Here is an 18,609-nt window from a genome sequence, read left to right as displayed (position 1 = left end):
CAAGCATCGCTTAAATGCAACCTAGACATTTCAGATTACCTTTCTTCGAAATGGGGCACAATGTAGTGTATTTTAAAAAATCGAGATATGTTTCTGCATATAAAAAGGTGAGAAATTGAAGACTTCGTGGTTTATTGTTTGAGGATATTGGAGTAATTATTGCGGATCAGGTTGGGTTGGCATCTCGCGTTGGTCGACCATTTGACACATGGTAACGACAGATGAGGAGGTATCTCGTGGAGATGGGGACAGCTTGGGACTCTGCTCAACGGGTCGCCCGGGAGGACCCAGGAATATACCGACAAATGGTGAATGCAGCAACGCTCTGCAATGGCACTTCTTCCTATACCTGGCCTAATCCGACCTAGAGGATATATATGAAAGTACGTGGTCAAGTGGTTAAGGTGTTGGACTCACGATTATATGGTCGTGAGTTTGATTCTCAGACCTGGTGGTATGTCATTAAGCATTTAGTTAGGTAATAATCATTAACAGCTAGTGACTAGCAGTCAACAAACATGCTTTATCAGTCGTTTCTACTAATTAAGGAAAGAAACAAGGATATAATTCGAATCTAATTACGCCCGTTTTAAAATTCGGCAATCTAGAATTCTCCGTAAATTGTAACTCCTAAACAATTCATACTGAATGCACAAAACAGTACTCGTTCATTCAGTACATATATATACACTGATAAATTACAATGAATTTGTTTTGCAGAGTTTTAATAGAAATTACAAGATATAAATATGACCCTTCACAATAAAAGTACAAATTTCATTCCTAACATACATAATACATACATTATATTCATTATATTGCAAAACAAAAATTTCATTAAATGCATTTAAGCAAAAACTTACCATTTTGGTCATTAAAAAACATCTGTCTCACTGCTGAACACGCTTTTACATTCAGAATTCCGCTGGTCATTGATAAAGAGTCAAAGCTATCAAAAGTATGCACATATTCTATAGACGGTGTACTTGCGATGCTATTCAGCTCTTCCTTATCAACGTAAGAACCAATTCCAACGACGAATATCTTAACTCCTCTTTGCTTCAATAATTTTGCCTCGTATCTCGTCCGTTTGTAATCACGCGACTGACCGTCGGTAAATACAATTAAAATTTGATAAGCATTTTGCTGATTTCGCCATATAAAGCCTTGTGTTCTTACTTTGTAAAGAGCATAATCAGTTTTTGTGGCGCCTCCCAGGTACTTTAGTGATCTAATACGTCTTAGAATCTCTGATTTATCTTGTAAGTCGTTCAATTTCCATACAGGAAGGAATTGGTGAGTAAAAAAGGATACAGCAACACGTGTTTTGTTAGATCCTATCTGAAATTTGGATATAACTTTTCTTAAAATATGCAGTTGCTTTCTGAAATCAGTTTTTCGAATGCTCGAAGAAGAATCCATTAGAAAATAGACATCAGCCATAATATTTCGACATACTGTAAGAGAAGGCAGTAATTATACGTTATATAATTTCAAGTTAAGCATAAAATAATATAATATGAGGGGAAAATATATAATAATTTGAACTTAGTGCTTTAACATGCCGTATACAGTTTTAGATTTCATATACGTCATGTATAATAGAACGGGCTGGTAAGTATGTGATGAGGTGTCACCCCTCCCTATTCAATATGGGTAAATTTGTGCAGGTCTTGTGTAATTAATCACACACAATCATTTCTACATAATGTGGTTCGATATTAAACTTTTGCTATATTGATATTTCCATCTTCTTCCTTGTCTTAAACGTTACTCTACAAAATACACGACATTGTAACCCTGTGGAAAATCATGGAACCTTAAAATTTCCCCCGGAAACGAATTTCTCGACACGGTTATCCAGTTAAATGAGGGGCAGAGTGACCAAGTCAGACAAAACAACGGACTCGCCGCCCTTAGACTATTTTCTAGATAATAATTACCCTGAGATTATGACGTACGTCTCACCAAAAGAGAGCCTCTTAAGCCTTAGCTGGCAATCCTCCAGATATAACGAATCAATAAAAAAAACACCGGTGGTTGTGTAACTTTAAACTCATGATTCTCTGATGAGTGAAAGCATCAAAAGATAATTTATTCTACAGTGGTATGAACAAAGTTAGAACCAATGAGGAAACTCTCTAGCCTGGCAGATTTCTCATTGTCACATACGATGAACACAGTAATTATCCTAAAACTGCTTGAAATGTACAGATTAGTTCTATCAAATAGACAATCAAATCCATGAAAGGAATTCATGTTCAAGTGGAGACGTTGTTGAGAGACATACGATTTCGTTGGAAGAAGATAAAGTGCAGGCTGGTATCAAAAAGGGATACTGAAGAGTAAGAAGAAAAGCTGGTTTAAATAATTTAGATGGGGAGGAATTAATAATATCGAACGGCAAGCATAAAACAGACCATAATTCTGTTGGATAATCTCAACACTGTCGAAGGGTACAAATTGTGGAAAGAAGCCAAAACTGCAAATCATGTTCAATAGCAGTCATGATAGAGGAGAGAATAGATTATAAAGTATTGGAAAGACAATAACATTATAGAGTTGTAGTTGATGCGAAGGATAGAAAGCTAAGTTTTAAGAGAATTGATAGTTGGCATAGAGGAATAAAGAAAAAGAGAAGATGAAAAAGACAGGCCGGGACAAAAAATAGCGGCTTAGAAATTTGACCTACTACTGTGGAAGACCTGAACCGCGAATTAATTACAAAGAATACGAATCTCAAATAACATACACAGAGAATAGATTTTTTAACAGAAATGACTGATAGTAATCGAAAGAAGATATTTTCCCAGAGCTTGACGTTAAACATTTGCCATCTACCGTACGAAGTAATGACCTTCTGGGACGACTTGTAGGAAACTACTCTGAATTTCAATGCAAGCACTGAGTGGATTGATAATATTTCAAAGTAATACCAGTATCCTGGTTAAAAAATTACCAACTGGAAAGGTTCAGGTTCAGACGATATCCAGGATTACCGGTTATTAATTTTAACTCAATGAATACTATTTTTGTGAACATCTTAATTCGTTGATTGGAGTGAAGGCACCGAGTTGAATGGATGAAGGGCAGTTCACTCTTACTCTGTAGAACTCTACGAAAGATTTGGGGGAAATTACAAACCTTCTCCTTGTTTAAGCGTGTTTTAGAAGCACCTCACTGGTATACTTTCTGAGAAGACAGCAAAATGCAAGCTCATAAGGAGCATTGTGTACAGGGTATGGATATTAAGCACTTGATAAGTAGTACTAGCTTCTTCTGAAAGTCTGTAAAGCTCGGAAAGTCTTCAATATGATGGAATCCGATTAAAAAAATTCATATGGTGCCTCATTCGTGGATTCATGAATCTATGAAGTTGTTGTTGCAAATAATTTAATGAAATTGGTAAGATGTAGAATGGATAATTGACAAGCTAATCTGTTCTCGTGTAACAAATCACTAGGCAATGAGGACACAAAGAGAAGTATTTTCAGGTCGATCTGTCGACTTTTTTCCCTGTTACTTTTTATCACCACTCTCATATCAATATCACTAGTCCTGAGAAAGGTGAAAGTAGGGTTAGGCAAAGATACTCCAAACTCATCCTCAAACTACCTGTAGCTTATGGACCATACGAAATAGCAAAATCTGAAACACAAGAATCGCTGAGGCAGTTTATGGGAGTTAATATGAAACGAGAGAAAATATTCCATGTAACTTGTATCGAATTATCATTTAGAGAACGATTGAATGACATAAGTGATGATGACTACAAGTATTGAGGAATCCTGAAATTAGATGATATATTGCAAGACAATACATCATCAAGAAATTGTACAAAAAACTACTCTGGTTAAAAACTTTTGCCAAAGTCAAAATTTTATGGAAGGAATTTGATTCCCGTTAAGATCACCGGAACCGTATTTGTGATAAGCTTAAGTTCTAGAATCCTGAAATGGATAAAGACAGAGATTCATAAAATAAACAACAGGAAAAAAAGGACAATGCACAATGTATTATATCCAAAAGCCAAAGTAAATCAGCTTTTTATGAAATGTACAGTTGAAACATTCTGTTGAGAAAAGAAAAGCGTTAGTGAAGAGTCAGTGTATGACAAATTTCGACGAGAAGTAGTTGACTTAAACTTGAAATGTCTTGGAATTGCTTTATTCATTGGAATCTAAAGAGATAGACAGGAGCACTGCATTATCAGCCCAAGACCAGGCATTCTTGCCGGTTGCGGTCCCTGCATGAACAACCTGCTACTTCCTGTGATCTAGGAGTGCTATAGTTAGCACTCCTAGGCTCTTAAAATTGGGAGAACAACTAAACAAGGCTCAAACGTTGTGCTTGTTGAAAATGGGTTCGTACCTATGGGAGCTAGTGAAATGCTTGTCTATTAATTAAAGGAAAAGTCTACCTACAGGTGTTATTGTGATAAGGAAGAAGGGGTAGCAAACTAAATGGTATTTTTGCGGCGCTTCCTTCTGCGGTTGTTGGGTTCCAGCATGTTATTATCTTTCGAATCCTAGATATATTGCGATAATGCAATTATGTCCCTAAACCATAACCGACTTTGATAGACAATTTTGTGTTAAATGTGATTGTGTAGGAAATGCTCGCATATGATATTTGTGGCTTTACTGGATGATGCATTTAAATTCTATAGCGTCACGGTGGGGCAAAGTAATTCCCTGGTTCTGGATATATTTTATTTTTATTTAAATTCCCTCTTTTTCAATTTGCTGAGTTTGTAGAATGGGGTAGGTCCCATGAACAGATTGATGCTGTTAACGTTCTGTTAAAATTGTTGGAAGTCAACACCTACAAGAAAATCATGAATGGGGATGAGATTCCAGAAGACCTATATTCCGAGAGTGAAGGACTGAGAATAGTGGCTATCGCGGGGTTAAGAGAGCTGGACATATTAAGCTTGTTGACAGGCGTAGAAAACGGTGAGCTGGGCTGCATGAGTAGTAGAGGCGTGAGAACGGTCGGTTCCGAGGAACAGAGGCCACTATAGTACCGGTAATATTTTCTTTAAAAAAGATTGCGGAGACAGCACAAGGTTACACCGTACCCGTTAGTAATACAGTACCAATTAGTTGCATCCAGCGAAGGGCCTTCCAGGAAATTGGCATGCATTGCAGCAGTACCGTCCCAGATGTTGGAACAGTATTCGACTGTGGGCTTCGCTTGAACCTTGCTCAACTGTTGGGGGCTGAAATATCTTCTGACCCTAAAGAGGAATGCTAGTCCAAACTAAGCTAAGGATGCGAATTTGCCAGGAGAGATCATCAGTGATAGTAAGGCCCAGCATTTGAGGCAATTGTGAAGGCTGTGACTGAGTACCATAAATACAGAGGGAAATGTGATAGTCTTTTTCTTGATATGAGTAGTGTTTAAGGTTGACATGATCCCACTGGTGGATGCGTTCAAGATCAGGTCTCTGTTTACGGGATCAGTGCAGATTTGGCATATGGTGTCTAGGTTGCTTGTGGATGATACAGGGATAGGGAAATTTAAGGAAGAATGAAGGATCGTACTACCAGCATGAAAAAAAGGGTATTTTAGGAAGTGACTAAAAGTAAGGAATTGATGAGTTGAAGAAAAAGGGTAGCGAACAAAATCGAACAGTGGGAACACCTGAGTTGATTGAGACTAAAGCAGAAAGAACTCCACCAACACATGCTGCAGTAGTGCAATCTGATAGGAAACTATCGATCCAAGAGATGAGAAATGGATGGAACATGTAAACGGGAAGTTTGGTAGATTTGCATACAAAACACAATCGAATGAATTGCTGATGTTTAAGGTAAAAACATTATTTTTGCTAAACTCTTCTCAACTGAGATCTCATTGAGGAGTAATATAGGAGTAGAAAATGAGAGAAAATGATAGATATTGTTAATACTGTCGTCATTACCTTGAAGTTGTTGGAAGTGAGAGTAAATGATAATAGTTGGATGGGTCGGAGGTGTTGCATTTCTTTGGAAAGGGGCACACTGAGGCATGCTTCCAAATATCATGGTATATCTCTGTAGAGTAAGAGTTTGATGGGCACAGAAACAAATTCTGAAGTGCATTGTTTAACGTCATTGTAATATTGTGCAATGGCTACTAAAGTTTTCTTCATCTGATGATGTTTGAGGTCATTAATTTTCTACAGCTATGGAAAAGTAGAATGTATTGATAATTCAACATAATTTTATATTAGGTTGTTGTTGTGTTGTATAACACCAGATAAGCTCTGATCGTGCAGACATGTGATTAAAATCATTTCAGTTGTGACCATCTCATCATACTTACAAATATGAATTATATTATCCAATGTAACTTGCTTTACTTAAGACGGTAAAGTATGATTTAGGAGAAATTTTGCAAACTGATATAGTTTCTCCCAGTGTTCAGCATCATTTATAAACAAGCATCTTTGTTGGGTATGATGATACTGAAATTACATTAACTTGGTGTGTTCGGATAATTTCTATGGGTGTGTGTGTGGAATTTGTTTTTCTGATTCTCATTGCTTCGGTAACCTTGTCTGTGATAAAACCTTGATATTATTTTTCTCAAGGATTTATGGAAAGTCTTTGCGCATAACATAATAGAAGCTTGCTCGTTATTAAATGGCGCATTTAAATCCAAATATTTTTGTTGCGTGTATAGGTGATATTTACCAGTCTTTAAGTTTAAAGGTGTGCCTAGAAAGTTTGTAGTAGTTATATTAGTACTAATAGGGTTAGGTGCGATTGTACTATGAATGTCACCGTCTGGAAGCATTAGTTAAAAATGTTTTCAAAACACAACTATAATAAAAGAAAAATAATAATACAAAAATAGTTATTTGTTCACTGGAGGTAACTTTCAAGTTATATTAATATGCAATTCTCGGTTCAGTAATTATTTACTTTCGTTTGATAATTCGGAAATATAATATAAAATTGTATGCCATTCCTATATTTTTATGCCTTTTGTCGAATTAATGTTTAAAGAAATGTGTATGTGAAAAGTGAAGCCTAAATAATTTGACATTCATGCAGAGAAGAAAGTGGAAATGTTATTAAAAATTGTTATAGTCATAAACCAAATCTTATATGGGCTCCAATAAATACCTACAGCTTTAATTACCAGTGAAACACTTTCGAAAGCTCTTTGTCATTTTCTGTATGTCTATTTCTCTCCCTCTCTCTCTCTCTCTTTTCCTCTCACTCTGTCTCTCTCTCTCTCTCTCTCTCTCTCTCTCTCTGTTCAGATATATATATATATATATATATATCATGAACTAACTGTTACTTTCTCAGATGCAGCACGAAGTTTTGTCAGTGAACAGGTCGCGGTTTCAAAGCGACGAAAATATTTTGACACTAATAAAATTTAAACGTTAAAGAGAAACTAACGGTTTTTGTGTTGTTCTTGAATGACTTACAAACACCTTCCAATTGTTTTTGTTTCAGCACACGATCTCAGATCAAGTCACTTGCTATGCAAATACATCTCCGTAGTATATATCTGTACTTGATGTATTTTATATTTATTTATTTATTTATAATCGAACACCACGCAGCCTTGTCCACAGTAAGTTTTTACTTTTTATTTATAATTTCTACGACTCTACTTTCTGTTTCCTTTCTTTCTTTCTTTCTTCCTTTCTTTCCTCCTTTCTTTCTTTCTTCTTTTCTTTCCTCCTTTCTTTCTTTCTTTCTTTCTTTATCTTTTTCTCTTTCTCTCTTCCCCTTTACAATCCACTTTATTTTCCGTCTCTCCCCTCCTTCTTTGCTGTCTCCTGTCAATCTTTCTTCCACCCCTCTTCGTTTCTTCTGCCTTCGTTTCTTCGTATCTTTCGTATCTTTCGTTTCTTCTCCCTTCTCCTCACTCCTTTTGTTTCTTTCCTCCAGCCTCACACTTGCCTCCCTTCTCCTCTGCCTGTTTGTTCCCATGTGACTACAGGCCATTTTTTCCTCACCTCTGTAATTTCTGGATGCGATGTGTACTTAGCTGGACGTAATTTTCTATCGCCTCCAAACGTTTTTCCCTTTTTTCTGTTCTACTATTTTCTTCTCTTGGATTTATTCTATATCCTTTCAAAATTTCTCCGAGGCGGTACCCATTACAATGCGTCTTGGCTTAAGGGCCCATAATGTTTGTCTTCGTCGATTGTTTACTGTGTACGTCCACTCTGTCGTTGTTTGTTCGTTTGAAGCTCTAACTCTCCAGAAATTTTATATTTTTACAATTTCTGGAAGCTGCTGTTTTTGAAGTTTTCCTACATTGTCGTTGAAAGCTCGAAATAGGTAGTAATTAATAGTCGAAAACTGAGGAGGGGTTAGACTTCTTTTGATAATTTGTCCCGTACGTGTCTCACATTATGTGTTCACGTATTTTTCACTCGTTGGTGATGTCCTGTTCTTATTGTATATTTGTCCTGTACTTATCACTCGTGTGTCTACGTAATTTTCACTCGTTGATGATGTCCTGTACTTGATGTACTTTATATTTATTTATTTCATATATATGTATATATATATATATATATATATATATTCATACATATATAAACATACACACATATATATATATACATACACACATTTGTATACATATATTTTACTGGGGAAGGCTGGTTTATGGGATTACCCTGGGTTTAACTTTATGGTGTATCGTCAGACCCCAAAATCTGTTGGCCTAAAAACTCTTCAAAATATGAAGGGGGAAAGCCCTCGTTACGAATGTAAACAAAGGGATTATTATCTAAATCTTAGAGTATGCTTCTTCTCCGGATTTGTTTTTCTATAAACTATATATATATTGTTCTATATTTTAGAGATGCGGAATTCTGTACATTGGACGGATATGTGTCCTCATCTTGCTTGTTGTTGAATGTGTCCTGGTAGAATTTTGAATCCAACCCTGGGTTCAAAAGGTAATTTTGCTGATGTTATTATTTATTCAAGGCCTGGAATTGAACTCGGAATTTTGGAGTTAGTACCCCACGCTCTTAACCATTAACCTATAAACCCGTGGGCAATTATGGAGTGGATTTTAGCGCTTATAAACTTAAAACTTTTTATCCTTCCTTAATACCGGTTACCACATTCTACTCATATCTGCACTAGGTCTACTTAGGAGGTTATTGTGTCCTAGCACTGTGGCTCCTCTGGAAATAGTCAGAAGTGGTTGTCGGAAAATTTCCCTAAATCCTACGATGGAGTGTAGTTGAGAAAGACACCAACCGTTCTGCCTACAACACCATACGGATGACCATGATGAATGAAGTATTCCTCACAGTGAGGAACGCATGCGCCAGGTTCCGTAGCTGTCTTGAGGCTGTAGTGGAAGCTGAGCGTGGCTACTTTCAGTAAACTGTTGTCTCGCAGATATATGCTAGTTAATAGTTTTTTGATTTTTAAAAATACTTTTCCCTTTATTTAAATTCGACGGATATTAGTCCTCATCTTGTTTGTGGTTAACACAATGTTTCGGCTGATATACTGGGGAAATTTCGAACCTGGGTTCTCATTCCTATGGTATTTTTCGATGTTATTATTATTGTCACTGCTTGGAATCGAACTCGGAATATTGGGTTAGTAGCCCACGCTCTTAACCACTACGCCATATGGAGTGAATTATGGAGTGAATTTTGGGGCTTATAAAGCTAATATTTTTCTATCCTTCCTTAATACCGGTTCTCATATGCTGCTCGTATCTCCCTGTGGGATGAAGTTAAAATAATAGACAGAGAACACCACTGGAAAATACGAAAACTAAAAGAAGCAGCACATGTGCTAGGACACAACAACCTCCTAAGCAGACCGAGTGCAGATATGAGCAGTATATGGGAACCGGTATTAAGGAAGAGTAGAAAAATATTAGATTTATAAGCCCTAAAATTCACTCCATAAATGCCCACGGGCATACGACGTAGTGGTTAAGAGCGTGGGCTACTAACCCATGATTCCGAGTTCGATTCCAAGCAGTGACCTGAACAACAATAATAATAGTAATAACATCGAAAAATACCTTAGGAATGCGAACACAAGACACCTGAAGACGGCTGGAGGGTATATCAGCCGAAACGTTGTGTTAACAGCAAGATGCGGACAAATATTTGTCGAATGTAAATAATGTACATAATTCCTCATCTCTTAAATATAGAACTTTTCCCTTTTATGCAAACTGTCAAATTTAGTCCAGACAACTTGTGTGTGTGTGTGTGTGTGTGTGTATTTATAAATGCAAACTTTAGGTGAGTTAAAATATGTTTATGACACATTTCAACTACTTAAGGCAAATTCATTGCAATTATCGCGAAGAAATTCTCTTTTATGGTTAAAGGTGTAAAAATACAATAGCTGCCCTTTATTGGATTCCCAGATGCGTTTCTAGCTCTTTAGCTGTCATCGATGGGAAATAGGAAAGAGAAGTAATTCTGGGGCAGCTTTTCAAGCGTAGTTGTAACTAAAGCACTGCCTGATCAGAAGAAATTTGCAGTATCAGTGCAAGCAATGTTTAGGCATAAACAAACTTTAGGTTAGTTAAAATACATTTGTAATATTTCAAGTTCTAAAGGCAAACACACTGTAGTTATCATAGAGAAAGAAATTCTTTCTTACAGTAAAGACCCGATAGGCGGCAGCACTGGGCAGATATGGTATTTTTTAAAGCTTTTACCATAAAAGAGAACATTTTTTCTCCACTGTAACTACTGTAAATTAGGTTAGAAAGAATAAAACAGGTGGTAAGGCAGGCCCGTGGTATGATAGTAACAATTTCCAAAGAGTCATGTTTTAAGGTGAACAAGCCCATAAATTTAGAAAAGCAGTAATCGACACAAAACTAAAGATTAAAGAAACTAAAAATCAGACATTTCCATTAGATCATATCCAGATAGGACATGCCCTCTTAACAGGAACACCAATATAGTATAAAAAATGAATTCTAAAAGAACTAGGAATGTAGAATACCAGATTAAATGTATGGAGGTCAACTGCAACAAATCTATCCAAACATTTACGTCAAACCACTCGCGGCAGAGCTCAAAGAATAGTGGAACACAGATAATGTATATAAGGATAAAAAAAACTACATCGGAATTTTATCAACATGCAAATGATAAATATGTCAGTGTACTGAAAATAGCAAATATAATATCGACAAATCCACCAGATGAACAAGCTATGTACGTATCGGGAAAAAAATCGTAAGAAGCCTGAAGGAAATTGTAAGTTACACCGGTCATAAATTTCCCCTCCTTAATATAAGTACATGTGTTTGTGCGCGAGTATGTGGACGTTATTTTACTTGTGCACATGTATATGCGCGCGTGTGTATGTATGTGTGTGTGCACGTGCGTATTTGTGTGTGTGCGTGTGTATGTGTGTGCGGGTGTGTTCAGATATATATTTATATCTGTGTCCGAACACACAGGGACACAGTTATGCACATGTGTATGATTCTATGGACAGATATGTTTGTGTGTGTATGTGAGTGTGTTTGCATGTGTGTGTGTAATGGGCAAAATATTATAGAAGAATTAATAACGATCCCACAATTACCATTTTACCACAGATATGCATGCTCTGTCAGTGAACAGGTCGCGGTCTCAAAGCGACGAAAATATTTTGGCAAATTAAATTTAAGTGTTGAAGTGAATCTAATGGTTTTTGTGTGTTTCTTAAATGGCTTATAAACACCTTCCATGCTGCAATTGTTTTCGTTCCAGCACACGATCTCAGATCAGGTCGCTTGCTATGCAAGTACATCTCCGTAATATATATATATATGTATTATAATACACACACACAGACACAGACACACACACACACACACACGCACGCATACACACATACATACGATGCCTGATCAATAAGTATCCAGATTATTGCCATAGTAACGAAGCTGAAGTATGCAGAGTGAAGCTGCCTAGCAAAGATTGACCTTGAACTCTGCTATGCATGTGTACTAAGTTTAACGCCATAGCTCACTTCTGCTGTTTACAGCAGTGCTTGGAAGGAAGTTGTGTAACGTGTGATCGTCGCATTGACCATAACAGAGGAAGTTGTCATAGCGATACCTACCCAAAGGCCTAGACAAAGTTGCAGAAAGTGTATGGAAAAGAATGTATCAGCCGCACACAAGTGTACGAGTGGTTCAAACGTTTCCAAGATGGCCGAAAAAATGTTGATATTGACGAACTTTCTGGGAGAACCACAACCAACAGAACCGAGAAAAATGTGCGTGTAGCTGTGAGGGGAAATCGTCGAATCACCATCTGTGTGTTATCAGAGGATGTGCAGATTAGGTACGTTTCAGTTCAGTCCATTATCATTGAAGATTTGGGTATGAGATGCGTGTCTGCCAAGTTTATGTCAAGACTGCTATCAGCTGACCAAGAAGACACCCATGTTTCAGTTGCACAAGATCTCCTTGACTGTGTCGAGATCAATGAAAACCTTTTGAAAACTTTGCATAACTTTTCATATAGGCGCAGGGGGGACTCTGCGGTAAGTAGTTTACTTACCAACCACATGGTTCTGGGTTCAGTCTCATTACGTGGAACCTTGGGCAAATGTCTTCTGCTATAGCCTCGGGTCGACCAAAGCCTTGTGAGTGGATTTGGTATACGAAATTGAAATAAACCAGTCATGTGTATATATGTGTGTGGGGGGGTCTGTGTTTGTCCCCCACTATCACTTGACAACCGATGTTGGCGTGTTCAGCAAAAGAAACCGATAGAATAAGTACTAGGCTTATAAAGAAAATATCCTGGAGTCGATTTGGTCGACTAAAGGCAGTGCTCCAGCAAGGCCGCAGTCAAATGACTGAAACAAATAAAAGAATAAAGCCTCTGAGCAGGTATCGCAAAGCTTTTGGCAAAATTTGATGCAGATTTTCTGCTCAGTTTTCTCTGTCATGGTCAATGTAACGATCACACGCTACACACCTTCCTTCTAAGCACTGCTGTAAACAGCGGAAGTGAGCAAGAACGTTAAAACTTAGTTCGCATGCACGGCTGAATTCAAGGTCAATCCGCACCAAGTGGCTTCACTCTGCGTGCTTTAACTTCGTTACTATGGCAACAGTCTGGATACTTATAGATCAGACCACGTATGTGTGTGTGTATGTGTGTGTGTGTATGTGTGTGTGTGTGTGTGTGCGTGAGTGAGTGTGTGTGTGTGTGTGTGTGTGTGTGTGTGCGTGTGTGTATATACAAATATATTTCAGTGTGTATAATCAGACGATAGGTTACCCTGTGCATAGGTGTGGTATGCTTGTAATGTGTGTGTGCACATGTGTATACATTAATATCAATATATCTATATAACTATATGTGTATACATATGTATAAATGTTTATATGTCTACGCATGTGGGTGGCAGTGGATATGCGTGTAACAACACGTACATATATGTGTCGATGGATTAATTAATCCTTCAACCGTAAAGAGTGCGAGGAAAGTCATAGAACTATGACTCACTGAAGGAAGATAACAGGATTATACGATAAACATATCCGTACACGCATATGCACGCACTTGTATACATGCATACTCTAACAAGCAATCTGAATATATATATATATATATATATATATATATATATATATATATGTACAATGACCAAAAGAGACAAGAAACTTAACCTCAACTGGATGTACACCCATACACTTGCGGTCATTCGCCCTCACTCATCCCTAAATGCGTAAATACAATAACAAAATCCACTAGATCCAGTTTGGACACATGATTGCTGAAGTAACGATTGGTAACAAAATCGCTCCGACAAAACAACTAATGAGTCGATTATTCAAGCAATTAATTAGGTGAATGGTTAATAATTAAAAGAAGTGAAATAGATTCAGTTTTCATGGGAAAAGTTGCCCTCTACTAATATTTCTCCCATTAATGTTCACCTAAACAGCCTATTAATAGAGCATGTTTAGGTATAAGTGCATTTAGTTGAGTTGTATCATTCAGTCGTTAGATCTGAATCTCATTTTTTTTTAAAAATATAATTACAAAACAGGTTTACTGTTCGCTGAAGACTGCCTCATAATGGTAGTGAGTGACTGAGAGAGTGGGAGAAAGGTAGAGAGAGTGCATATGCTCAAGGGAAAATTAATAGCAATGTTTTGTGTATGAGAGGGAAGTGGGTGCGCTTATGATTGTTACTCTGAACTTGATTATATAAATTTAGTTTTAAGGTCCCTAATACTATAGTTTTTGATGGTCAATGTACAGTAATATATATATTTACAATCAAAAAAAATATGTTGAAAGGCATCTACAACTATTTGCAAAATAGAATTTACACTCTAAAGTAAATTTCAATAGACATGAATTTGTTGATCAGTTATAGTTAACGTAAAGCTACTTCATTTAAATACAATTTCAAACCTTTCGCATCAAGCTGTATATCATCAGTTACTCTTGAGTCACCAGTTTGTATTTTTCGCATTCGTTTCCTTTCTTTTGAGCTCAAGCGTAATGGGACTGAAATAAAAGAGAATGTAACAATTTTCCATTTACAATAAATAAAATTACATAATATTAGGAACACCACATAAATATCAACACATAATATCATACTCAATAACAAAGTGGTGGTCTACTTTGACATGCTTTCAAAAACAATTGGCTATTATTTTCATAGCAGTTTTACTAAAGCCGAACTCTGTTTCTCAAGTGACCAAGTGTTTACTTGCAGATAAGCAACGTCACTTTTGACCATCGCTCCTATCTTCAGCCATGCGTGATACTCACTGACCTAGGTTTCTGGATGTTATCCGTCCTCAGTGTGACACCCACAAGGTAGGGATCTCTCCTGCACATGCTATACGGACACAAATTGTGTTGATAGCCAGCTGGAAAAGATCTTTTTCTGGGGTTAAGACAACAGTAACATTGTCCTTTATAGGATTGCCACATTCTGTTGGTATATAAACATTATATATATATATATATATATATATATATATATATATATATATATATATATATATATATATATACACACACACACACATATATATATATATATATATAGGATTATCCCATAAGTAATGCGGTTTTTTCAATTGCATGAACTAAAAGTCGGAGGGGGATAAGATAAACTACCTGCGTCAACTTGCAATAAAAGCAGGTAGTAATTTTACCTTGTCCTTATTCTTAGTGAAAGTTGTGAAGAGCGCAGTTGGATTTTAACAGATATTTTTTCAAAGATATAATGGAAGTGACAAAGGAGCATATTCGACATATTTTGCTTTGAGTTCAATAAAGGCAACACAACAGAAATTGCGCGGAACAAAAAATCATTATATCATTATTAATAAATTCCAGGGTAGCAAACAATTTTAGACATTCTATTTACTACCAGTGGTCTTAGCGGGAATGTTATAATGATTTTTTTTTTTGGCTAATTTCTGGAAGAAAATCGGCATTTTTTGTATTTGCTGTCCATAAGAAAAACCGCAAATGCGCGGTACATATGAAAAATTATAACATATAAGCACGAGGCATGTTTCTATGTATTGCATCGTATTTATGTGTTAATCTTGGCTTTCTTGCTGATGATAGCTGGCCTTGCAAATTATTTTATTTTGTTAAAAATAGCTTGAAACCTTGGTTCAGGAAATAGATGGTAAATGTTTTTATTTTTCATTCCCTTTCGAAATTATCCCTAATTTTGGTTTGGAGTTTGACTGCTCTTTCTAGCGGGTTAGATGTCCTATTATGGACATTCTCTTGCATGTTTAAATGTACACTATATGTATCTATATGAATAATATATAGTTTATTGACTAGTTTTTTTTTCTTCTCGCTAGACCACTTGTAGCAAATAGAATTTCTAAAATTTTTTACTACCCTGAGATTTATTAATAACACTGGTCAACAGCCAATTTTCATCAGGGATATTATATGGTATTTTATATGTGGTTTTTGTCCGTGGATTTCAAAAATGTAATCGGTTTCCGTCTACCAGGCACAGTTTTTCTGTAATTTTATGTTTTCATAATCTTTTCTGTTCATAAATTTTACTTTCTGTTTAAGGTGCCAAGTCATCATCAAACTCTACTCAGGATGTTAAGGCATTGCAAGAACAGTCCTGATATATTTTGTCATGTCTGTGGTTCATTTACCACCAAAGCTCAGCAACGTGTCATCACAAGTGAAATCAAGAAGGTCTACCAGTTATACTTTGGCTGCTCTCTCGGGAATCAAGATAAGAGTTGGGCCTTACACATCATCTGCTCAGCTTGTTCAAATGGACTAAGGGATTGGTTAAATAAGAGGAAGAGAGCAATGCCGTTTGCAATACCTATGATATGGAGAGAGCCAAAGGATCATTTCATGGGTTGTTATTTCTGCAGCGTTAATGTATGTGGGTTTACTGTAAAGACCAAGCATAAGATTGTGTATCCCAACTTGGAATCAGCAAGAAGACCAGTACCACACAACGATGATGATCTTCCTATTCCAATACCACCAGAAAATGGCCTTCAGATGTCTGACGAAGATGTATTTTCTGAAGAAAATATTACTGCTGTGGAAGACACTGAAGTGGATGCAGATTTCACGATTGAAAATGAAGACATACCACAGAAATTTTTTCAAGGAGAGTTAAATGATTTAGTCAGAGACTTGTCATTGTCGAAGGATAAAGCTGAAATATTAGCATCTCGCCTACAAGAAAAGTGTCTGCTTAAGAAAGATGTTTGTATTACTCATTTCAGGAAGACTTCATGCTTCTCTGTTGATGGAGCACTTTGTTTCAGTAATAACACTGATGAGTTATTTCGCTGTTTGTTCCAAGAGCATGTTCCAGCTTAATGGCGCTTATTCGTTGATTCATCTAAGAGAAGCCTCAAGGCAGTACTATTACACAACGGCAATAAGAAACCATCCATTCCCATAGGACATTCAGTGCACATGAAGGAGTGTTATGAAAACATGCAAGTACTCCTCAATGCCATAAAGTATACAAACTACAGCTGGAAAATCTGTGGAGACTTGAAAGTGATTGGAATGTTGATGGGAATGCAATCTGGGTTCACGAAATATTGTTGCTTTTTATGCCTGTGGGACAGTCGTGCAACTAACAAGCGCTATGTGCAATCAGAGTGGCCTTTGCGAAAATCGTATGAGCCGGGAGTTTCTAGCGTCCAGAGCAAGCCACTTTTAAACCCAGAAAATGTTCTTCTTCCCACTCTTCACATAAAGCTTGGCCTCATGACACAATTCGTGAAGACACTTGCCCGGAAAAGCTCAAAAGGTTTTGAATATGTGAAGGCCAAATTTCCAAAAATCACCGAGGCAAAACTGAAGGAGGGCGTATTCATAGGTCGGCAGATAAAAGAACTTTTGAAGGACAACCACTTCCTCACAGCACTGGATGAAATTGAGCTTAAAGCCTGGGAATCCTTCAAATGGCTCTGTGAAAATTTCCTAGGTAACAAGAGATCTCTAGAGTTTAGAAATGGAGTGAAATGTCTTCTAGACTCTTACGCTGCAATGGGCTGTCGGACGTCACTAAAAGTCCATTTCCTTGATTCACATCTGGACTTATTTGCAGAGAACCTTGGATCAGTGTCTGATGAGCAAGGGGAAAGCTTTTATCAAGATATTGCATCGACAGAACAACGATATCAAGGATTTTGGAATGCAGGAATGTTAGCTGACTATTGTTGGATCTTATACAGAGATGAACCTGAGACAAAACACCATAGAAAGTCCAAATCCCAAAGATTTTAAGTTGTTATGCATTCGAGTGTATTCAAACTTATTTGTACACAATAATTTTAATTTTGTACAATAAAAAGCCATGAAATTATCGTATCTTGTATTCATTATTCTTTATATAGACATGCTTTACGTATCCTATAAGTTAAAACAGCAGGTATCATTAACATGAAAATGTGACACGATAGAGGAAATCGGACTTCAGATTCGTAATCAGCATCAAAAATTAACCCAGAAAAGTCAATCAGCAACTCTGATGATTAAAAAAAGTTTCATTTTGTTGACCAGTGTAATAGTTATAAATATATAAATATATATATATATATATATATATATATATATATATATATATATATATATATATATATATATATATATATATATATATATATATATATATATATATATATATATATATGTATTTATATATACATATATATTGATATATATTTATATATATATTTATGTATATATATATATATATATATATATATATATATATATATATATATATATATGCATGTATGTATATATATGTATATATATATATATATATATATATATATATATATATATATATATATATATATATATATATATATATATATATATATATATATATATATATATATATATATATATATATATATATATATGTACATATAATAGAAATATGTTGCCAAAAGAAAATAGAAACTACACGTGGAAATGTAAGGGGAAAGTAAGAAGAAAGGTAAGCGAAAATGCACATTGGACATCAAAAAAAGTAAAGGCTTTTTATGAAAAGTAACGATAGAAATATACAATTAGATAAGCTGAGGTAAGAATAAAAGTAATAAAAGTCATTATTGTGAATTGTTAAAGAGATTCAA

At 36.0% G+C, this 18,609-nt stretch overlaps 1 protein-coding gene across 2 annotated transcripts in view; it reads right to left on the bottom strand.

Moving 5' to 3' along the window:
* LOC106879866 (matrilin-1) overlaps nucleotides 1-18,609 on the bottom strand; it is a 109,048-nt gene that overhangs the window by 12,642 nt on the left and 77,797 nt on the right. For both annotated transcript variants that reach the window (XM_014929584.3, XM_089351007.1), the window contains exons 5-6: nucleotides 14,396-14,491; nucleotides 864-1,457 (exon numbers count right to left, since the gene is read on the bottom strand). In XM_014929584.3, the coding sequence (XP_014785070.1) occupies nucleotides 864-1,457; nucleotides 14,396-14,491 (690 nt within the window). The remainder of the gene's footprint in view (nucleotides 1-863; nucleotides 1,458-14,395; nucleotides 14,492-18,609) is intronic.

The sequence above is a fragment of the Octopus bimaculoides genome, chromosome 4 (assembly GCF_046866305.1).
Source record: "Octopus bimaculoides isolate indiv1 chromosome 4, ASM4686630v1, whole genome shotgun sequence".
NCBI lineage: Eukaryota > Metazoa > Mollusca > Cephalopoda > Octopoda > Octopodidae > Octopus > Octopus bimaculoides.
This window is presented reverse-complemented; position numbering and strand designations above follow the sequence as displayed.